This window comes from Aquila chrysaetos, chromosome 9 (genome assembly GCF_900496995.4).
Source record: "Aquila chrysaetos chrysaetos chromosome 9, bAquChr1.4, whole genome shotgun sequence".
Lineage (NCBI taxonomy): Eukaryota > Metazoa > Chordata > Aves > Accipitriformes > Accipitridae > Aquila > Aquila chrysaetos.
The window spans coordinates 2,538,193-2,563,504 of NC_044012.1; the positions used below are offsets into that span (position 1 = coordinate 2,538,193).

At 35.6% G+C, this 25,312-nt stretch overlaps 1 protein-coding gene across 5 annotated transcripts in view; it reads right to left on the reverse strand.

The window, feature by feature from the left end:
- The window catches only part of LOC115345353 (BTG3 associated nuclear protein), a 154,808-nt gene that overhangs the window by 120,631 nt on the left and 8,865 nt on the right, over positions 1-25,312 (reverse strand). For all 5 annotated transcript variants that reach the window (XR_005933108.1, XM_030023920.1, XM_041125653.1 and 2 more), the window contains exons 2-4: positions 19,068-19,212; positions 17,490-17,584; positions 15,976-16,175 (exon numbers count right to left, since the gene is read on the reverse strand). Coding sequence is in view for 4 of the 5 variants with exons in the window: in XM_030023920.1 (XP_029879780.1) it covers positions 15,976-16,175; positions 17,490-17,584; positions 19,068-19,137 (365 nt within the window). In the remaining variant the exon portion in view is untranslated. The remainder of the gene's footprint in view (positions 1-15,975; positions 16,176-17,489; positions 17,585-19,067; positions 19,213-25,312) is intronic.

Here is a 25,312-nt window from a genome sequence, read left to right on the forward strand (position 1 = left end):
AAATTGGCATAAAATAAGGAAGAAGTTGGGGGGGGTTGCCCCATTTTTATTTTTTTTTAAGGAATATTCATTTTTAAGGAAGACAATCTAGAGAGTGAGCTGGATGGCATATAGCTAATTTAAGCAAATTTAGAATAAGGAAATACTTTTATACAACCCACCAGCACAGATTTATGCCCTCTTCAATGCATCAACGTATGTTCAAGCTTGCTTACTTCAATGCATAAACATTTTTTTCCAAATTTATCCCTAAACAAACACCCACGAAAACACTGGCTCCTCTCTAGGAATTAACTTTTCCCAGTTAATAGAGTGGATTATTGACAGGAAAAATCCACCTTCACAGTTGTTTGGGGAGGAGCCCCTAACTAAACACACCACTTTACTGACAAGTACTTTCCTGGCTATACAGCACAAAGGCAAAAACATACACACCACACACACAAGGAAAACCTCTGTAACAAGCCACAACTACCACCAAATTGTCTGTCAATTGTTTTACATTTGGAAATAAACTGTTATCAAGTTGTAAGGACTCAAAGAATCTATAATGCAGTATGGAGAGAAAACAGTCACACAGAAAGCACAGTGGTAGAGAACAGCTAAAATAAACAGTTGGAAATGTTGAACACATCTACAAAACAAATCTACAACCACTAATTAACCTTTCTCTGTGATTTACCTGCCTGAGTAGGAACTCTACATCTAGTTTCAAAATAACTGAATGAAGTTTCTTTAGTGTTGGATAAAAGATTATTTCTATGTTCCCTATCTACTAACACAAAGACTCCAGTAAAACTCACTGTTTTCTTTTTCAGTCTTAAAGGAGAAGGAATTTCTTATGTTTAATGCTTAACTCCTGAAGAATGATGCTTTCAAAAGCAGTCTACATGAGGAGGATGAGGTAACCTTTCCATTCAAAACATCATAAATGTTAACCAAGAAACTACAGCTCTAGTCCATGTTCTACATGGAACAAGAATGGCTAGAGAATTTGCTAACAAATTTTAGAATAATTAGAATTGCTAACAAATTCTGACAGTGAGGCATCATGAGGCAGAAATTTTTCAGAGCTAATGCTGTGAAACTTGAGTGTTACTTATCTGGAAGAAAAAGAAAATAACAATTGGGACCAATACAAAAAGGTGCTATTATGCTTGAAAAAAGAGTTTCACAGGATTGTCTTAGACTCAAATTTGTACACAGGAGAAACAGGTATCCACAAGATTCCCTGCAGATATGGGAATGTGCTTCCCATTAACTTTCCTGTGAGGTGTTCTACTCTCTGTTTTCAGATTTATTTATTTGTTTTAAAGAGACAACAATAAGAAATCTGCTGAATATACACAAAATTAAACAAGGAATTCTATGTAAAGTCAAAACACTGGGCCAACCTGACAAAATCTATCAAGGAAATCATTAAAACTTTATACAGCCTACTGCATCCTCATACTGGATTATTCAAATTTCTTTTTTCAGTCTGTACATCTCATACTGAAGATGAATCAACTTTAATCATTACTTATGTACTAAAATACAGAAAACAAAAATCATGAAGAAGAAAAACTTCTGATATTCACTCAGATCCCAAATGAATCAATTCTTTCTACGAGTGCTGCCAGTACTATACTCACGGAGAAGATGGAAAGAAAGTATTAAGAAGGGTCAGGGGGAGTGCTTCAGAAACCCAGTATTGTTGCATAGCCTTCAGTACTTTCCATTTGTGTTCACATATTCTTTTCCCCATAAGCATTAGAACTTGGAGAGACTGGTTCTGCAATTTGCCTATTCTTGGACACAACTTAGTAAAAAATTCAAGATGCATGCAACGTACAGATATTATTATATTTGGGGAATTTTTTTTAAATGCAGTTTACCCAATAATCTGTTAAATTACAGGTGAAAATATTTCTAAAAAAATAAACATACCAGATAATGATTTTCAAGTGTGCATATTTAGCCTCTGCTGGTTTTTTTTTTAAATATAAAAGGACTTTCTATATTTTGCATAAGAAAATTGCTGCCAAGGTAATTTTCTGTATGGAAAACATGTGAGTCACAGATATGATCATTAGTCTTAACTGTTGGTTTTTCATTGCCAATAACCTGTCAATCACACAGAATGCAGCCAATGACATAAAAGAACTTTTGGCAATACCAGGACCATCACCTCCTCCTCTTCCCAGATGAGGTTTTCATTTAGAAAGACAGAAAAATGAAGCAAAAGGAACTAACTGACATTTCTATCTTCCACAAGGTACAAGATCAAAAACGTTTCTCCAAATGGATGAAAATTACTTGTGGAAAAACTTGGACTGAAATTTTCAGACAAGAAGTTATTCTTGTTTTCCTAGACTAATATAGACCAGTTAATGGATTATTTATAGCAGTGCTCAACCAGTTAAAGAAAAGAAAGAAGAGAGTCCTCTGTTAAGACCATTTCTGAGCCTCCTTTGCACATGCAAACATCTGCAAATAGGTAAATAAGAGCTGGGAGACAGAGCTCAGCTTAGAGACATTCGGCTAGCCACACCTACATGAACTGCTGTTTCCCGTCTATACAATACTTTGTGGTCACCACAACGCCCACATGGGCTGCTTATCTGGAAGGCAGGGCTCCTGAGGATATCATTCTCATCTTCCTCTAGTGTACATATTAGAAGGAGATGCAGAAAGAGAGGAGATCAGGAAGGCAGGAGTTAGAGTTACTGCTGGCAGACTGCTTGTACTAAAGGTCTTCAGCCAAACACAGCCTTAAGGAAAGCAAGTCTGGGAAAGAGACCTTGAACTCTACTATTTTAAAGTATACGGCTGGCGACGAACATGAAGACTTAAATGTATAGCTCATGCATGTGGGGGGGCTCCGGAGGAGTATTATAATTAGTCCTACCACGGAAAAATCTAAATGTTTTTCAAATTATATAGAAAAATACCATTTTAGAAGTGTGGTGTTTTCTTACATTTTTTCTTTTTTATCTTTCACTAACACTTGTGTTCATCTGAAAGAACAGCTACTCTTTCGATCTTTTCATCACTATTTAGGAAGATAATGTTAAAATGCTCCTTCCTCTTGATGACCACCTGCTTCCTTTGCCTTCTGCACATACAGTTAAGATTTCCTATTCACATAGGAATGAGAAAACTGACTTAGGAATTTCCACTATGATATACATGAACAAAACCACAAAGCAGCAAAGCATACACAAATTACATTGGATTTATGCCAAAAAAATGAATGCAGCTCCTCATCTCCCAGGAGAGAGCAAGCTTGCCAACAACCAAACCATTCACCAAGATGAAGACCAGTGGGACACTTCTGTAGGGTAGAGAACTGTATGGGCACTGGTACAGTTAAAGTTTTCATGTCCCTAAACCATGCATTTGCCTAGTCACAGCCAATTGCCAGTAAAGCAGCAGTGTTATCCATCATTTTCAGTAAGAGTTCAGTCATCAAAAATTATCTTTGGATTCTTTGCATCTGGAACATCACATAAAAGCAGACAGTATCAAGACAGCACTAATGATTAGGTCCTGTAAAAAGACAAGCCAAAGTACACCAGCCATCACTGGAGAGAGATTCATGGATCTGAAAACTGAGAAAGCTGTAATCGATTTATAATAAAGATAAAGCAAATGCCACATTTATTAAAACATACTGTTAACAGTTTAAGAACATTTAACATCAAATTTTCAGCTCAAATAAGTAAGAGCCAGACATTTTCCAAGTTACAAAACACATCTATATAGAGTTTATTGTACTCAGCCTCATGTACAGAGCCTCTGAATTGGCTGACAATCAGAAAGATATGAATTACTAGCTTTGAGACCAATTTTATCAACCACTTTTAAAAGCTGTTAAAATCTGTTGTGGATTATTCTGCTCTGAGAAAAGCTAAACACACCTGTACAATCAAGTGTAACCATTTATTAATGACAACACCCATTTCCAACTAGTTCACCAACTAACCAACAGCCAGATAACGCTACAAGTGACCCAAAGAACCTGCCACTTAAAAAGTCAAGCTTGTTACTTCAGGGACTTTACAACACCTGTATGGGTACACAAGCAGCTTCATATCCTGGTGGGGTTTTTTTTGTTTTTGTTTTTTGTTTTAAATTTCTCTAATTTCAAACACAACTAACACAACTGAAACTCTGTAAAAATTAAATGCACAGTGAAACACAGTCTTCAAAGAACCTTTTGCCTAAGCAGATATACAAAAGCAGCAAAAACCAGTACATTCAGACCACGTGCAAGCAACATAACTAGGATTGAAAAATACTGTAACAGAAATGGCATTAATTATTAGTCTTCCACTTTTGATTAAGGACAAGGAAAGGACACGTCATGACTTGCAATTAACAGGTTAATACAAGCCTCTTTAAAGATAAATGTACTCATAAAAATACAACAGCAAAGATATTTTTTTTTCCAGACAGCATAGAAAGAGATTTACAGTTGTTACCCTTCTTTGAGCGTTAACTTCCTGAACTAGCTAAGTAGCAGTACTGCAGCCTACTGGAGATTGCATTAAACATGAAATGAGAAAGGCTGATCTATAAGGGAAGGACAGTCATTTTCCTTAACAAAATATGTAGGCTTGACTGATCTTGAACACACCTACTATAAATGAAATTATCCACTGCAGCCTTAGTACTAAAATAGAAATTGCTGTATGTTTAGAAAACACTGTATGAAACAAACATAAAGACTTTGAATCCTTTATTTTACAGTTAGCTACTTCTAGATTTATTTTCCAAATTTTCTTACAAATTCTAATATCTAATATCAGCTTTAAGTCTGACTTATGTGGCACTACAAGTTTGGGGGTGAAGGAAGCAGCGTTATAAACTGGCTTTCAAGACACTAGTTACAGTAACCGAAGCCTTGATGGTCACCAGATAACAAACCGCAAATAAATACAACATTAAGTTTCTGCAAACAACTCAAACACATAGCTCTTACAGTGCCGGTTTGTAAATAATTTCCATCATGTATCTCTGTTTTTCTTGCTTTTCATAATTACCCAACCAGTTACGTACACTTGCCACCACACACACATTTTATAGAAAAACCAAGGATGCTGCTACTTTGAGAGCTGCTACTGAATCTTTAATTTCCATATACCCCAAAGAGATATTAAAGAAACACCACTCTCTGCTTTTTACAAAGAATACAATTTTAAAAGTTATTAGGAGCAGATTTCCTGTCTCATACTCCACCCTTCAATATGGAACAAAGAGATTGAGTTAAAGATATGCAAAAATGTACAGTTCCACAAAAAGGAAAAATTCTGTTTGGAAAGACGTTCAGATTCCAAACAGTGTGTTTTTTACGTTTGGAAATGTATCAGTTAAATAGCATCTGCTGCCAAATAAAGCAGATGGAAGACTGGCTCTTTGCCATCTTACCAACCTTGCCGAGACCTTGCTAGATGTTAGGCTGTTTCATCCTTCTTAAGCTCAGAATCCATCTATAGCTCTTTTCCACCTTGCTTAAAGTAAACTAGGACTCTCCAAAACCACTGTAGATTATTTCTTTTAAAACTATACTGCTATGTATTATTTTCCATAAGTAGCAAGACCAGTTGTTTTTGCAACTTTTAAAAATAGTATTACTGGTACTTTAATCTGGTGTAAACTGGTATGCAAATTATTTTGAAATGCAACCTAAATTTCTGTCATTTCCAAAGGAAGATGAAAACTTGCCCCTTTTAATCACAAATTGATTAGCTGTTCTCCTCTTCATTGATTATGTTGTACTTGCAGAATTAAATACCCCAATTTACAGGAAAAGTTTCCAGGGAGTGTGCTTACTGCTGCCGGATTTTCAAAATCCCAAGCATCTCCAGAGACTGTAACATTAAAAATACTTACATTCTCAAAACTGGAAATCAAATGAATATATAAGGCTTTTCTGCCCCCTTCTGTTTATTATATGCTTGATAAATAACTTCTTAAAATATATAGTATAAAACATATGCTTCCACAATCCAGTGCACTGCTTCAAATATATTAAGAGTTTTAGAGTTTCACTAAAATATAATCCTAGCATTTTCATCCATTTTACAACATTCATTAGGTAAAAACTGTCCACTTTTATTAAACACAATAATTCTTTTCAATTGTTTATTTAGGCAAAAGGAAAAGCTTGAGCCAGATGAAGGCATTTGTCCTGAACCAAATTTCAAGTCATGCACCCTTTACATTTATTTCTTGAATGCAATAGCTGGCTACGCTCAGGGAACCATAGAATTAAACTAAATGTTCTGCTTTCCCCAGAATTCATCTAATATGACCTTATGGGATTTGGCAAGGGGGTAGGTTAACCCACGTTTTAATACTACTATAATTGGTTTTAAATGTTCTTAGACACTAATTACACTAGTAAATGTCCCCCTAATCTGTGTATAAAACTCAAAGCCTTTGTGATCCCTGTATACGCCTCTCTTTTTCATTCTCAGATACCCTTACAATTAAAGGATGTTGATTTCTAAAATGTCTTGGCACAAGGGGCAAATTCTGTGTGCATTCAGTTCTCTTATTTCCTAGCTTACTATTATGAGTAGCAATATATTGCACCACAAGGGACTTCACACAACTGCATTTCTGGTTTTGGTGTCATAACTTCACATAAGGTTTGTCTTTACAAAATGAAAATCAAAGGATTCACTAGGGTCTGAGACACAGAACAAAGTTCCTGTGTATTAGCTAAGTGGGAATAAATAAACTGTTTACCCACATGTGGTTCAGAGCAAGCACAAATTACTTCCAATGCTTTAAACCCCCTAATTTAAAGGATTTCATATTTGTCATGGGCTAAGAGTAACCAGGAAAACTTATTGTATGATTACCTGGAAAATAGTAAAATATTAAGCCTTGTAACACATCTACAAGACTGAAACCTTTGTCTAAAACTTGAAGAAAGCTTATTACCTAAGACTATTTTCAGTGTATATTCCTGAAAATCTTAGCTAGCATTATATTTAAGAATTCAAAATTGTATTTTTCTAAAAGATTATTTCTAGTGTTTTAAGCCTCACAGGCACATTTTAAACACCACCACCACAATTAAAAAGATCCAAGCCACACTTTTTGCATCCATTTCTCAGACATATGTTATCAGCTGCTCCTTGCTAGGCTCTCATTTGAATCATTGGACTATTATAAACGATATTTCATCAGAAACCATTAACTTAAGAAAAATTGGACTTGGGAGAATGAATCAACACAGTTCAAACCTTGGTCAGTTTGGAAAGTTTTATAGATTAAGTTCCATCCCATACATGCATGAATTATTGAACTCTCCAAAACACAGATGAAATGTTGGTATTAAATTGTTATTTTAATTCCATAACTGACCTTGCACTCTCAACCTAAATGCTATCTGGAATTTATACATTGTTTCTGAATTTATCAAATCCCAACAACAAATTACTAAACACTTGGCTCCTCAATATCTTCATGCAACAATAATGGAATGTGAAATTCCAATGAGACCATTGCTGTATAAGCTTCCTAAATCCAAGATGCCATTTCTCCTTAGTCCTGTGTGAATTTTAACTCCCAATAGCGAAGGGATTAAATGTAAAATCTTCACAAACTGATGGTTTGTAACAAAAAAGTCTTCACTTGCTGATGGTCTGTAACAAAAACTCCAGACAGACAGCCAACAGGGCAAGCTTAATTTTAAAATACCCAAGTCACCAGTCCAAAGCAAGAACTGCCATTGTTTGCAGCACTGCTGCTGTAGATCTTACAGGATACAGCAAATAACAATAAAAGTCACAGTCATGAGAGTTCTTAAGCTATTTTCAATATACAATTGTATTGGTCCTAAATATAATGAATCGCAGAAGTCCACTTAATTCATAGCATGTACTCCTACATGAAATGCATGTTTCAAGACAGGTAAAATAAAAATATGTAAATTGGTATTCTTACTGCTATGAAGGACCAGAATCAATCTCAAGATATTGAGGCTGACAAGTTCTTGTGACAAATTAGGAGACTTTAGAAAGCATTGTCATGTTTTTCAGGGAATCAAAGATGTCAAGTTTTGGGTTTTTTCATACCGCAAACAAACTAACACTATGCAGCCCTAGATAAAACAGAGGGGCTGACATCTAATCAAAATTCTGACTCCCTTAGTCAAACTTCCACTTTACCAGAAATTTTTTATCAAAATTTTGCTTATATTTATGTGCTTTTTAAAAAACTTGAGATTCTAAACAAAATTTTTAAATTCATAAAAAGGGGTAAAATCATCTAAAGTCATGAAGTTTTAATTATGATCTTTACATTTTGTTAATATTGACTTTGTTCCCTAATTGTGAGTGTACCTGAAATGAACATGGTGAAAATAGATCACAGACAATTGTGCCATTTTCCTTCAACTCCTTCCATGCCCAGACATAAACAGACTGGACTTGCATGAAAGAGCTATTCACATGAGGGCAGCACAATCATCCTCAATTCTTCATGAAACAAACCCATTAATTTTAAACAGAACTCTTATTGGCTGAAGCTACAGACATGACACTTGAACTGGTAATTTAAAATAAATGTTTGCACACAGTATCATTGACTGATGACAGAAAGTGACAGGGAAAGCTTGGTAATTTATTGATACCACAGGGTCCAGCCCAAAACAATGACAAAAGTTCATCTGTGTTTTTGTCAGCCACTCCCAGACTTAAAGGTTTGCACTAAAGACACTGCTGGATGAGGCTCCAGAAAGAGACTCTAACATAAGATATACTGAAGGATAAATAAACCTGGCTTGCTTATAGAAAGTGACAAGAATTTCTGAAAACCTGATGAACTCCAAAGCTTCTCCAAGTAAAACCTTTGTAATACATTCTGATTAACGATTAACACCCCAAATTGCTGACTGTATTTTCAAGACATTATCTGTAACACTCCATTCCCTCTCACCCCCCAAAACATGGCTTAATTTTACATCTTTTCTGAGCTGCCTGCTGAGTTGTCTTGAGGACTGAATCTGCTTCCAGGGAAATATTTTTTCAGGCCTAGAGTTCAGTGCATGAGATCAGGCTCACAGCAGGCAGAGTAATGTACCTGCAACTTGAAAATAAACCATACACCATATATCTTTCAGGATACTATATTCCTCAATACATGCTTTGTTTCTAACTGGCTACTTAAAAAAAAAAAAAAAAAAAAAAAAAAAAAATCTTCCTGCAAATTGAGGGTCTTCAGACCTGAAGAGCATGTATTTCCAGGAAGGGACAGTTAGCTCTTAAGTTCAGTTAAACACAGTAACAATCCAGAAGGTTTAAAATGTTAATTCATTTATCACCGAATTAAAAACAAACAAAATAAACAAGAAAGGAAAAATAGCCATAAATTAAACTTGGATAGTGGTTTACATCACCTAATGAGTTATAGTATCAAGTGCAGGAAATGTGGGAAAGACGTTAGCTGTATACACCAGAGACTCAACAGCCACTGTTTAGCGATAAGAACTGAAGAACTACTATTCTTTTTAAAAGCCTGGATTAGCATAGTAGGATACTTTATTATAATCTATAAAAATCTTTCTGATAAAAATGCAACAAAAATGAAAAAGCTATTCAATACCTGATAACATGAAATTAGGTTGGTCAAGGGGTTTGCAACTCACAGAAAAAAAATATGTATCTAAAAAAATAGAATTCTAGCTATTTTGGTTTTTATACCAATACCTTGATTATATTTCTTTAGGTTGGTTTGGTTTTTTATCCTAAAGGCTTTATGCAGGAGCAACAATAGTTTTGCTAAATCCGGAAGAACAGTCATCCTACAAGTCTTTCCACCTACATCCCCCTGCTTTACAACTTCATTTAAAATCATCTTAGTTTTCAATTTTCCATTATTTGACTACAAAACCACTTGTAAACAAAGAAACAATCACACACCAGAAACACAGATCTGGAACTTGGAAAATCTGGAGCCAAAAGGCTTACCAAGTAGCACACTGCAAACAAGTGGATGGACAAATCCTGTTCTTCAAAACCTATTACACCCTGTTGATTAAACTTAACGGTAAAACAAACATATTAATAATCTACATCTACAAAAATAAAGCAAGTTTCTACATCCCATCTAGTACACAACTGCATCAAGCCTTCTCTTTTGTGAAAAAACTTGGTTTGTATCTTAAGACAAAAAAAGACAAATGTTATTTTCTAAAACTAGCTCATTGAACATACCAACACCACAATTAACTGCAGACAAGACTATATGAAGCACCTCCACTTTAATAAGCTAATGTCCAATCCACTAACAAGCCTTGTTCAAGGATACCATATTAGGTCTTTGCGCAGTAACTGAGTGCATTGAACTCTGCAATTCCATTTAACTCTCCAGTTCCCATTAAAGACAAAAATATATGCAATTCTATCTCTACACTTAGCAATCAGTATCCTTAATTGGTTCGCCACAAATGCATACGGTAAAGGACCAGATGTATGTGGTCTGCATTTCAACTTTACCATAACAAAGGCTCAAGGAAAATATCTGAACAAAAGAAAAACTCCATTTACTTACAAATTTCTGTATTTCATCAGAAACACTTTTATTATTAAGTATGAAGAAAACACCAATCTTAAATTTAAATCCTCTCCAAAATTAGTACACTTTAAAAACTGCTCTCAATTACATCTATGTATGCAACAAAAATTTCCAAAATAACAGAGCAGAATTCCACAACGTAGTACTTGCAGAAAATACCCATAAAAACAAATGATGGAGGGTTCTGTGAAACCAAAACAAATTCCTATGTTATCTGAAGCAATCAACCTTAACCATTTATACTTGGGCTTACCCACTCTGAAATATGATTAATGGAAGGATGGTGACAAGAATAACACTGTTTCTGGACTGAAATCTTTCAGATGAAATATTTTCTTCAAAACATGGATAAAAGATTTTAGTCGCACTGTCACACTGCGTGTTCAACAATTTATAAATCTCAAGACCTGGGCACATGCTAAATTTCAAACTTATCATTTGAGGCTGCCATACTGACAGGCCATCAGACATTGCACCAGTTCTCCTATCCAAGAAACTTTCAGCAGCTACTGGAATTTTTGACCAGCATGGTACCTCATAAAGAACAGAAATTAGAGGTTTTTTAATAGCCATACTGCCAGGAAATGTTGCAGACAGAGGAAGAGAGACAATCACTTCATGGATGGAAAAGCAGGGCTGTACTAATGCTGCACAAAGCCGGACAAAGCTCAGAACACCAGGACAATACACGTACTCCCATTACTAATTTACTACATGATTCTGCTACTGTTCTTGGCTCTTTTCAAGCTCCATATAGTTCACTGTAACTCTGTGCAGTCTAAGGATTTTTGACATCCATTCTACAAGTTCTGAAACCTTCTGATAGCCTTTCTGCCAAGAAAGAAATTTTAAAAAAACTCCATTAACACTGTGTCTTTGTAGGTAATCCTGACAACTACATATTTTTAAGCAGCATCCACTAAACATTGAGAAAATACTTTCTAAAACTCTTCTTCCCCCCCCCCAAAGAAAACGAGATTTAACATCATGCTGTTTCTCCAATCCCAACTAATACTTTGCATTCTTATGACCAAATCTGACAAAAAAAAAAAAAAGTCTGAGAGACATGAAACACCTGTTAAAATCTGAGGCTGGGATAAGGACAAGCCCAAATGCTACACCCCACTAACAGAAACCCAGAAAGGTCTCATCCATTACCCCACAACAGCTAGCTCCAGCAGTTGCATATGCTACTATCATGGGAATAGCATGGAAGACTTCAAAATCCCACAGCAGGGAGCGTCATAGACCATACAGGAAACACAAGGCTTGTCCAGTGAAAAGGTAAAGGACATAGAACAAAAACCTATACAAAACTACGCTTGTTTAGTTCTGCTTTTCATGTGATGATTTATTGAAATACAACAGCTAAAAGTCTTTCCATATTGTTTATGCCCTATTGCTGTTTCCCCCAAAACAGTTTAGATCTCACAAATTCGGAATGATTTCCTTGCAAAAGAAGTTTTCTCCTCTTAGTTTTTGCTGTAGCTTGAACTTCTCACTTGGAGATCTAAAAGTTAGCCTATTGTTCCTCTATATCTCAACTGTTCGTACAAATTATTCATTACACAGCACCACGTACCCTTTATTTTCTTCCTTATCTGCACTGCAATTAGCTTGTATATAATGAAGTACCATAACAGCGGATCAGAGTAAACAATATGAACAAAAGAACTGAGAACACAATCCAGCTTTCATGAAGATGTACTTACACAAAATACAAAGAGCAGTAGACAGTACTGTAATTTCTGAATTCAACATTTCATAGTTTTCCAAAAAACATCAGCAAGCCTTCAAAAATCACATATCCAGAAAAGGATGTTAGAAGATCTCCACACATACCACTTCTCATGTATTTAATAAAAAGACAGCAGAATGAGGCTCTAAACTGTACTGCATTTCTGTCCTGGGAGCTAATAACATGGGGTGGTTCCCAATTTATTGCAAATCTCCTTGAAAACTTCTGCTTCATTTCCCTAATAAGAATTTTTGAAACAACAGTTTGGCACAAAAAAGGTACAAGTTATCCCAATAAATCAATGTGTTAAGTTTACTAAAAAAGACAATTTATCATAGAATGTAAATCTGACAACCGTTAGAAAGTGAGACTCCTGCCTCCCTAATGCAGCTATATGGACAGATTAGACTTTATCACTCCATCTTATAAGCGGGCAGTGTACAATGCTGCACACGCATAAAATTCCGCATCATAGTCAAGGCAGGCCATAGTGCGTAGCTGTCAATTCACCTGGTATGCTGTAACTACACAATTCCACCACAAGATGACACAGAAGAAAGCTCCTCTGTCCAAGTTGTTCTTGCTTTCATCACATGATGACCTAAGCATATTTCAAACTGACAAGTCTTAGGAAATTAATTTAATTTTAAAAGCACAAATAGCACAAAGCAATCAAACTGTGTGAATTTATAATGCACAGTTCATGCATTTTACTGTGTGCACTGCTGTAAAACAAATTTTGATTACGTTAAATCTGCACCAAATTAATGCAAGTAACTAAATTACCAGAAAAACTGTAAACAAAATTCACTATAGAGCAGAAGAGAAAAGATCACAAACCCTAAGGTATTTATCGAAAAAAAGAATGACAGTCTGTTTAACTGGCAGTGTAGCACCACCTGGTTGACATGCTTTTGCTAACTACATTTTTGTTAGAGCAGCAAACCCAGTATTATTGTAGTGGCAGAAGGAGGAGAAGGAGGTTGAAGAATCTCATTCAGATGCATAACCTGAAAATCACTATCCAAAATACTAACTCTCATTGGCAGCTCTCCACTGCCATCTGCAATGTAAGGGGAAGAGGGAACGATACAGGGAGTTGAGACAACAGAATAGTCCATGCAGGCTTTAATTGGAAATAATCAACAAGTGATAAAGGTTTTTATGAATGAGAGACAGGGAATTCAGTGAAACATTATATCACTGTGAAATCGTAGTATTTCTAATGCCAAGTTAAACACATACACCCCTAACTATTTTCTTTTGAGTCATATAGGCCACAGACTGCTAAAAGAACAAAAAGCCCTTAGTGTTTTATTGGCAAGATGCATTTCATAATGTGCAACTTCATAACAACACTAACAAATATTTGGGGCAGAGAATCTTACAGTCGTCAAGACTTCTATCTAAATTATGTTCAGACTGAGAAGCCGTCATCATAAATTTTTACACCCAAAACAAAAGATTAAACACCAAGCTCACCATTAACACACAGGACAGATTTCCGATGGTTACAGAGATTTAAAAAACAAAACAAAACAAAACGAAACACACTAACCTCAGGTCTGACAAATCCCATAAGAAACTCAAAATACTACAATTTAGAGGAAAGCATTCACTGAACGTGAATTAATAGATTCACAAAGGGGCCATGTATTTCTGAAAACATTTTTGAAGTCTTTTGTGCACAAACCACAATAAGAAGTTCAGCTTATGCACAAGAACTTGAAGATCTCTAATATAATGACAAAAAAAAAAATTAGTAACAGGCTTAAAGAAGGTTCCTTGAGAAATAATTATTGATAAAGAGCATTTAGTGAAAACACTGGTGTAATATTCTAGTTACTTGGTCTATGATCCAAATAGTTATTCCATGTACTTTATTTCTTTGGATATAGAACAGCCATAATTGACTTTTTCAATGTATGACTGGGAAGCCTTCAAAAGCACAGGTAAATGTAGACACAGCACCTATTTTAAAGAAAAATTAAATAAAAAAAGGGAAAAGGAGGATGTCCAATGGTGTGGATGTTCATCACCAGCACCAGAACAAAGACCAATAAAGGAATTCTGAACTGGTGCCCAAACATTGCATTTGGACATCTAAAAAGGAAAGTTGTTTTGGAAAAGCTTGAGGACATCAACTGTTCCTAACTGGACAGGTGACTGTTACAGCAAAAGGAGCAGAAAGTACTCAAATTTACACTGAAAATAAAAAGGACATATGAACTTTTAAAACAGAGATCAAAAAAACACATTGGGTTCTGTATCATTTTAGATTTTTAAATACAAATAAGGAATTTTTTAAAAAGATCAGACTACATTCATCAGAAGTAATCACACCCAATGAACAACTGTGAGGTAGCAGACCGCATTATGCAACAGGTACAGCTATGTGAGCAGAGTGTATCCCTCTTACGCAAAAATCTCCAACTCTGAACACTTATGGTAGTAAGGTTATACTCCATCCTGTTTCATAAATGCATGAACTGAAAGATATCATAATAAAATGTGCTTACAACTTTGAGATAAATTTTTAACTTAAAATACCTATTATAAAAATACCAATATTGAAAGTAAAAAAACAAGCAAACAAAAACAAACCAGTGGGGAGCAAGTAGTGGCCTAGTAGAAGAAGGGTAATATTTGTAGTGTTTTTTCTTTTTTCTCCTTACCTCACCTGGATGAGTCCCACAACATAAAGCAAGGAACTAATTTTTTTTCTATAGAGGTCTAGAGTAGTGCACCTGAAACACTGCACTGAGTATAACATACCAAAATATATTCAAAGTCATTTTCAAATATTGAGAAAGTTCAGAGAGAGTGATGAAAAAGATCAGAAAATGGAAAAACAGACTGACAAAAGATGAATTAAGTTAGTGTATCTTGACTAGAATGGTATGACATGTGAAAGTTGCCTATACACCTTTGTAATGGAGAATTAAAAGTAATTATTTAGAGAAATACTAAGTTTTTTCTATCTATAAATATATGAATGAGGAGGAAGAAGTTGTTAGACAAAAGAGTCTTTTGATAAGCATATTTCTCTGGCTGGAATCCTCTCCATAGTAAAAGGACAGGCACATCAGGATTTAGATATTTAAAACTGTATTAGGCAATTCATACATAAAGGTACTGTAGGTCAAACCTGCTCTTTCATCAAAGTGGATTAGATTATTAACAGATTTTTCCATCTCCAACTTCTAACCCCAAAATAAGCACAGATACTATTCTAGCAAGAGTCTTTACAAAACAAGCACATAAAACAAACTCCATTGTACTTCTGGTGAATAAAAGTAAAATGAGAAGCAATTAGAATGATGATGAACTCATTAACTCAAAACAGCCACATAAATAAAAGTAAAGCAAGTCTAAAAACCTGTCTAAAATAGCTGATGAGACTTTTCCAGAGGATGGATGAATCAGTCTGGTTTAAGTCAAAATGAAATGTGGAAATAGTTGCAAACTGTCCATGGACCACTGTCTCATTCTAAGTAACATCATGAAACTGGTACAAAAATTACCTTCAAGATAAATTAATTCTCCATCCATAAACAGCATACCAAGCTCTTGACAGCTATACAGAAAGCTGCAGAGCTTGATGCCAAAGAAATGGATTTACGTTATTTTAAAAAGCACATTGATGAGTAATCTTTTCTTACCATCGTACTTTATTGCACGTCTGTGTAGCGCCAAGAGGAGAACCTGCCACCATGGGGACTTGGATGGGGCTATGCTGTTTGTTCATGACTAGATCCAACTTCTCTTCCAACGATTTACAGGTAGCCTCTAGTGCCAGCAACTTTGCCTCGATGCTATCCAACCGCAGGCATATTGTCTGATTAATGGAATACAGGAATGACTAGAAAGGGGAGAATTCAATAGAAACATATTTTAAAGACCTACGCATTTATCTTCAGCAACATACACATAAGGAAGGTCCAGATAAATGTGACTGGAAAACAATTCTAAAGGAACTACCAGTGTGCCTAGTCACAGAACTCAGCCATGTACAGAACTGATGACATCCAGGAGCATTTTAGCATTCTCAAATTCTTCCAGATCTTTATTTAGAAGCCAAAAGCATCCGAGCCAAACACATTTTCACCTAAGCACTTTGTTAGTATGATTTCATACACCACAAAATCATTTAAAATGACATGCCAAAGCCTTTCATTTGATACATGTAAAAACAAAAGGATTATAAATCTATGAACGCATCCTCCTGGATGAAGTTAAGTAAGATTTTTTTCCTGCCCAAACAGATAATTCAGATGATTACAGTGGGAATTATATCAACACAAATAACCTCAGAGACAATTAACACTGCTTACTTAAGTTTTCTCCTGAGCAGCAAATCAAGAAAAACAAATAAATAAAATCTGTTTTCCTAAGCAATTTTATTCAAAAGAAAGCATATTCTACTTGCTTTCTCTTGGGAAAAATAGGCCATTAAAGGGTAATATTACACACATTCTCCTTTGCGAACAGCAACTATGCCATCTTGTGGCCCTCCATTACAATTTACACACCTAATCAAGCTGGCTTACAGCGCTCCTCCCCCGGCGCTCTTTCAATACAGAGCTTCAGTTTCTATGACCGTTTAAAAAATACGAAATTACATACTATTTAACGTGTTCGGCAGTAAAATACTACTCATATACTTATGCTCCAAGACAAAAAAAAACCCAAAACCTGAAGCACACTAGTGAGAACAGCAGGGGAAGTTCTACAAGTACAAAAAAGCCTGAGCCTGAACCAAATACAGTTTGACTATTAGGAAATGTTGTTAGCTTTAAATAATAATTTAAAACATGCTGAAAGTATCTACAAATTGTACTACAAATACATGCTCAAGTTTATATTTTAGGTCAACTTTATTCACTTTATCAAAAAATGTACTAATAGTGATGTTTGAGTCGCTGGAATTAATTCTGATGACATTTTATAATGCATATAAAATTCTTGCTACTGATTTTACACTGGAAAATTAGCCAATCAACCAGATTTTAAAATTTATGCACACAAATGAACACACGTTTACAAGAAGGCTAAGAATAATTCCAGTATAATGTATAAACAGTTTATTTTACATTCTTTTCTTTTAGTATGTTTCCCTAAGAAAGCTAACTTAATTGGTATTACAAATAAAAACAGAAAAAGGCATTATCATAACCTTAATAGAGGGATCCTGGCAGTTAATTTCTATACGCTGACGTTTCAGAGCAGGCTCTACATCATCATCTGTCACTTCATGATTCTCCAACACAACTGCAAAGAAAGAAATAAGCATTGCCATGGTTTAGAATATAAAAGAGGACAAGGCTCAAATTAAAAATACATTAAATGGATAAAACAAAAAAATGTAAAAGGCATTTAATTAACATCTGTATTCTTTTACATTTACTGGGGGTTTCTCTTAAATACATGACAACGGTTTACTGCTTCTCAAAAAACGTTTATCCAAATCTAAGACTTTGTTTCAAATGCACTGAGGATGTAACACTCATGCATTACCTTGGATTTTTTTTATTAGGAACTTACCATGAGGTAGCAGAGTTGCCACATTAGCTGTTCTGCTTTGACAGATTCTACAGGCTTCTGAACCCTCATGTTTATACAAAACCATAAAAAGTACTAATGAAGTTCTGTACAAAGACAGAATTACACCCACTACTCGGTGCAGTGGCAGGTTACTTTTCCCCAGTATAGATGAACAAAATCCTGCAAGCTTTCCAAAATAACTACTTAGATATACAGACCTAGAGGTTCTAATAGCCTTTCATCTAAAGGCAAACATTTTGAAGAAATCAATAACAAAAAAAAGTAGAATTGAACTTAGAACTGGAAGGCCTGGCTGGTAAAATCCAGAGATAGAGCCCTGAACAGCCTCACAGTCAGAGCATCACCTAAGATTGGACCAGGTTCAAGTTCCTTTACCAAACTGAGCAAAGCAAGACTTGTTTAAGGTTGACCATACCACCCACAGCTGACAAAACTGAACACCAAGTTCCCAGCCAGCCTAGGACAGGCAGGTGCCAGCTTCTCCAACTCTTTGGGAACATTTCTGAAGTAACTTTTTTGTTTTGCATCAGAAAAAAGTTTTTTGATATGTGTTTCTGTTTTCCATAACTGTAGTTACTGTTCTTTCAGTCACTTACTCACATGTAATGGCAGCATAGGATCTATGACTATAGCTGATCTCAACACGTTTTCACTTAGTAGGTCAAGTTCTAAGCAAGGGATATCACAATATTTGCTTTCAGAAGTGGTTTTCATTTTTACTGTAATTTTGTTATACATACAAAGAATTTTAATAATGTATGAGAAACTATTTTACAAGTAAAACAACAATTCATAATAGATGGGTGATAGCTCTCATTTGAGGGAAAACCTAAAACACCTATTTGGTCTGGAGAAAAACAAAAGATTGCAGGAGGCCATATTTCATTCAAAGTTTTCAGCACTAGTCTACCCCTGCACAAAAAAATCCCCAGGCAATAAAGCCTTTAAAAGAAAAGTAGAATAAAAAAAAAAAAAAATCTGATCTAAAGGGTATTGAAGATATACAAGTTAAGCTATTGAAAACCTGGTATGTAGTCTTAAGAGGCACCTCAGGAAAAAAAAAAAAAAAAAAAAAAATCAGCAGCACTGCTTTATATTTTTAAGAAAAGCTCAACAGTGATTTCCACCTTGTTAATGGGCAATACTATAAATGATCTTTCTCACGCCATCACTACCATGTCTACTGTACCTGGGTTATCTGGAGTCAAGTCTTCAACAGCAATCTGAACAACATCTGCCAAATCCTGTTCTGACATCATTCAGAACCAGGCAGCAATGTCCAGTCAAACACTACTTCAGGTCCCCAAATAAGTAATTTTACAAGTCATGCAATCCTGAAAAACAGCAAGAAATGTGTTAATACAGATATACTTGATATATCAATACTACCTTTATTTTTTCATTCTTCCTCTAGAAAAGGAGATGCAGTTCCTAACAGAAGTGACCGACTTACAAAGCGATCATCCAGTGGATATTAACTGCTACTTTATTCGGTAGCCTCATCAAAGAGCAAAGGACTAAACTACCTGCATCGCCTCTTTGAGTAAATCTTTCTATACTAGGACTGAGACAAGAGGTCAAGCTTTCCGTGCTGATCCACTTTTCTGCATTTTCCAAATGGATAAAGAGAACATTTAGCTTCAGAGATTTGGTAGCTCACCAGTATAAAATACAAAATAAAATGTTTTCTTTTAAATTGATTTTTTGTTTTAGAAGTTTTAAGAGCATACAAGACCACTCCTAAATTGCAGGGGTTTAATTTACAAATTATTACTTAGCTCTTGGAAGTGATCAGACTTTAGTATTTAGTCTTGATGTCACAAAAGCATATGAAGCTCCCAAGCCACATTAGATTTGCAATTACTGCATTCTGTACAGATCTACATGCACACAAGACACTTACATGTATGAATCTTAACAGGCCTCTAAAATCTTCATAAACATTCAGCGAGAACAGGGAGCTTCCTCGCAGCTAATTACAACTACACTTGAAGCAAAACTTCACCTTTGTTCTTGAACTTGCCTGGTTTTTCTACAGCTCAATTCTGATGAACCTATTTTCAGAATATGGTCCTGATTTTAAAGCCAAAATATTTCTCAGCCCTGCTCCCTTGGAATTCTCTGTCAAGATTATTTATTAGTGTTTTAAGAGAAACCTTCAGCCTGTAAAATTGAATTAAAATCACTGGAACCATTCGTATCTGTGCTTTCCCTCAGTTTACAAAGAGATGGACAATGAATACCAAGAGATCAGCTGATTTTTTCCTTTATAACCTGAAGCAAAAAACACTAGAGAGAGTTGAGGTTTACCAATAGAAATGGTAATTCATCCCTTAACACTGACACTAAATCAAATCCAATGATGCATAAAGATTTTCCTCTTTCCCTCTTCCACTTGAGCACAAGAAAGCCATTAAGCCAGACAGGTGGAGTAAAAATTTTTGAAGAGAGCAACACAACCTGCAGAAGAATTTTGAGACTGGCCTGAGCAACTGCTGCACACTGTGAAAGCCCATCTCCAAAGAAGGACTCCCCGCATATCAGAATTGTTTACTCAAAATACCAGCACTGCCAATACTGAGTCATTTAAAATTCTGATCACGGCGAAAAACTGTTGGGACAGCACAGACTGTGGCAGCACGCCCAAAAAAACTGGCAATACATTAGTGCATATGGATGCCATTTTGGCAAATTGTATTTGCCATTTCTGAGAAATCCTGGTAACCAGCCAGGCTTAACATAATAAACCAGCTGTGCTACAGTTACTGTTTCATAATGTTACATACTGCTAGTAATATTAAGAACCCTGCCCTCAACCTGAAGGAAGACATCCGCCACTCCAAACACTAAAAAAGAACAAACTAGAACAAAACCCAACTTTTAAAACTATTTACACGATTCAAGATTTCACTGATAATTCACGTGTTGCATTTAAACCAGTTACAGCTACAAATACATCAATGTTTTATAAAACATTCCAAAGGATTTGCAATGCTTTTGTTTAAATCCACTTTAATACTTCATGTGATGCACATATTTAGCCTTCCAAAATTCATTTAAAAAAAAAAAAAAAAAATCACTGAAATTAAACCTTTCTTCAATACAAACAAAAAATAATTTCACACTTCTGACATCTGGTCTCCACCTCTCATGGGTCATAGTCTGAAACTATTCAACCTCACATCAGAAAAGTACCACCAAAATATTCTGTCACAGAGCCTTCAAACAAGGGCACAACAACCAAACTGTGATCGGCAGAATGGCTACTACACATACACAGCAATGTGTCTTCATAACATTTGTATTTATTTCCATTTAAACGAATTTTATGACAATTTCAGTAAGTCAGAAACAGCTCATAGGCAATTAGCCAACACTCTGACAGAACACATTTTTGCCTTCTCAACAGGCAGAACAAAATATACTTCTGCTGTGACCAGACGCAGTGAGCTCCTGTATCAAAACATAAGGGGAAAACAAATAAATTTGTTATTGACACTAGATGTGTGGATTAGGAAAGCAATGCCCAAATAAGCTACATTGAGTACTACAACCACAGCAGCTATCACAACTTGATTAAAATGCCTCTCTTCCAAATTCAGAATTTCAATTTATAAAAAAAATTTTAGCAGTGGTCTAACCTTGCTTTCAGAACCAAGAGCCCAATAAAATTTAACAGGATTAGAGTTAGATTAATTTATCAGCTTTAAAAAGCCTCAGTCAACAAATTCAGAGTAACTTCACCAATGTAGTTTCCACATATTTTACTCAGTGAAGTATTTACCAGCATTTTCTCAAGAAAAACACTTCTTTTCTTGAAGTTTGCTATACATTCACAGCTGCCTTTTTCTCCTTTCTTTCTTCTGGCTGAAACCCTAGTCCCCATTAAATCTAAATTAAGTATATGTACATTGGCATTAAGAAGGCAAAGCTGAAATATTACCTGGAACAAATACTAAGCTATAAGAAAGAAATATTAACAGGAAGCTGAGGATAAACTACATCAGGGACATAAAATGTGCCCACTTTTACTCCCCCAACCAGCATGTGGAAGTTTGATCAACAGAGTAATATTTTATAGTCAATTTGCCATTATCTGGGGGAGAGATATGGGAAGACAGCTTATACCAGACAATGGAAAATATCTCATTAACACATACACTACAGGAGGCCTTGGCCAGCCAAACTCAAACTGACTCCAGCTGAGCCATTTATTTAGGTGGATCTATGTTGCACTCCCCACTTCTCCCAGAGGGCTTTTTGGGGGGTTGGAAGAGACTGCTTCAACTCTTACCCAATGCAAAGACTGAAAAACAGGTTATGGTGTGTATCAGAGGGATTTCCTCCCAGCTCCATTCCCACTTCAGCCCTGGGTGCCTTCAAATCTCAGTTACCTCAAACGTTTCTAACCCTTCAGACCTCTTGCATCATGTAACCCATTCCCAGATCAGCTCTTTTACTGTCCACCCTTTCCCCACCCCAGGCCAGACCCTACTTTGGTAACCCTTGCCTAGTAAACCTGCCAGAAACCCATTCCTGTTTTATAAAGTAGCACAAACTAAAAATTGTCTCACATTTTAATCACAGTGAATAATGGAAATAATCACACATAGCAAACATACTGCATTAGTTCCTTCTTACCTCCCAAAGGAAAAATATGTTTTCAAAATTTGAGAAAACAGTCCTAAGATTCCAAGACAGAACAAGCATCAATATGGAGTAACAGAACTAAATCTTCTAATAATGAATACAGTCTATTTCATCACCCATCAAAACTTAAAGATATTAATTTCCCTATTATGTATTATGAGTTGAAAGTAGACGAACACTCCTCCCCATTCTTGGCTTCTCATATTCAGAAACAAAGCCAAAAAGGGGAGCAAAAAGCCTAGAGCATTCCTACAACCACTTACTGGGAGGTGGCTCTAGTACTGGAACACTCTGAAAAACTAATCAGAGACAACTGAAAGTATAAATTTAAAGCAGATTAGATAAAGTGCACTAAATATCTCTGCCAATACTCTTACTCAGAATCGATACATTTAACACAGAATTAAGGTAGCCTTTGTTTAATTAAGGAAATTAATATTTGTAAGCAACTAAATTAAATTCACCTGAATTCCAGATTAGCTTTTCCACACACAAGTTTAATGCAATTTAATTAATCTATTTTAAAACATTAATTCAGAATAATTCTTCTGAGCAGTCCCTTGTAAACAAACCTATTTACTGAAATATCTGATGGCTTTACAAAGTCTCAGGGCATCATTCCAAAGTATATAATCAAAAACATCCAATGTCTTGTTAACATATAAAAACATGCACAAAACATAAACCTTCTCTCTCATACTAATTAGCAAGGGTAAACACTATATTTAAAAAAAAAATTCCAAAGCTCTAGTCTACATAGAGTGTTTAATTGAACTTCTCTTATTTGAGCAGCTAATCACTCCCCCGGCTAATATTTCTCAGTGCTATTGATAAATGAAAAAAAAACTTACCTCATACTTCAACTTGCATGATGACAAAAATTTACTTCTGATTGTGTACAAAAAGCTGAAGGGTGCCATTTTACTTTGACCAACCCAAAGGCCCCAAATGTTGTTCTTCTCCTTCATTCCACTTTCCTTTAAATCAATTAAGGCCAGTTTTCAAATATGTCATTTCTGTTAGAAATATATATTCTTCTTTATACAACCACTATTAGCCAATCTGCCCATTTTTCTGAGCCTAATATCTACCATGAATGGGACAAACAAAGGTCCTTATCTTGCAAAGAGCTATGATTTGCTGACACTTATAAAAGTTTTCTGAAACAGCAAACCAGCTAGACTACAAAGGCAAGCCTAATGATAAGAATGTATTTGATACATGCATGCAAGTGCATTAATCCTCTGTGAGGACAACTTTCTGCAGAAGTAAAATGACCTTATGCTGTAAAGGGATTATAGTATAAAGATCATCCACCCTCTGAAAGTGAAGATCCATAGAGGACATAATACTCATTAACTCTACTGCTTTAGTTAAGTCAGTTCAACTTCCCTGAGTTCTTGTCCCTTCAAGGAAACAGCCCACAAGGACCACTGAGCTTTAAGTCTCTGTGCAAAGAATAATCCACACCAAGAATGCCTTTGTGCAGCTCAGTTAAATCCACTCTGGAAGCAAATTATGCAAAACCAGCAAAAAGGCACTCCAAGTACAAAATAAGATTTTTCACATGATAGTCTTAATGATGAAAAACCAGCATGCTCAGGTTATAACCCTGGCTAACCTGGCAACAGATCTCCTGCATTGACAAGTCTGTCCTGTCTTCACAGAAGCAATCTCTATGAGTATGGAAAGAACTGGGAAATGTTCACATAACGCGATACATGAAGTTGTTCACGGGTATTACAAGGCTCAGAACCTGGCAGTGTTCCTTTAGTCTTGCTATGTGACTTGCAACATTTTTATAATCCCCAAGCCTAGACTTTTCTCTAAGAGAAAGTCACTTTAGTTGGCAGTGGGAACAGAGCCTTCCTACACTAATTAATAATTCCCCAACAAGCCACATCAGTGCAAATGTTAATGCACTGTAACGGATGAGGAATAACATAATAAAAAGCAACAATTTAACAGCATGCAGGGTTAAATGCACTGTAAATACAAGAGCTACCAGCCTCCCTTATGCTCTAACTCTGAAGCTGCAGTCAATCAGAATGAAGTTGAAAATCATTTTCAGGGGCAGGGGGGGGAAGATCAGAATTTACCACTTCTTTATTACTACTAGAAACTACAAAAGAGAATATTCTAATCTTCCTTAGCATCTGTTTAGCTTTCATCCTTATTCTCAATCGACCTTAAAAGGCAAGTAAAAACATTGTGTTTTAAGTAAATTTCATAGTAAAACTACACAACCATTTCAGTTTAACAATTAAAAAATTAATGTAATAATATACAGGCATCTTTGGTTCAGCCAAAGATCAGGGAAAAAAGGCTATCCTCCCAAAATGTAACAGAAACATTCCTTATCTGTGAAAGCACGGCCACCAGCCATAACATTCTGTAGATATATAAAATAAATACCACTCAGAGATGCTATGCTGATGGACTCCAGTACAAGTTCTTAAAATACAGATAGCAACAGGAAAAAGGAAACAGCTGCTCCAAGAATAAAGGAACTTGAAACTTCTTTGGAGTACAAAATCTTGCAGGGAGACAGAAATTCTCAAATAGTGCTACAAAAGCTCACATTATTATTATTGTTTTATTGTTTTGCTTCTAGAACTATTCCCCCCCCCCATTTTTTTTCATTCCACCTGGTACAAGCCACTGTTTTGCTTGGATGTCTTTTTCTAACTCTTCTAATACATTGCCATTGGCCACACTCCTAACACAATGTACAACAAACTAAAACAGAAATACCACTGTCCTGCTTTCCAGTGTACTCACACC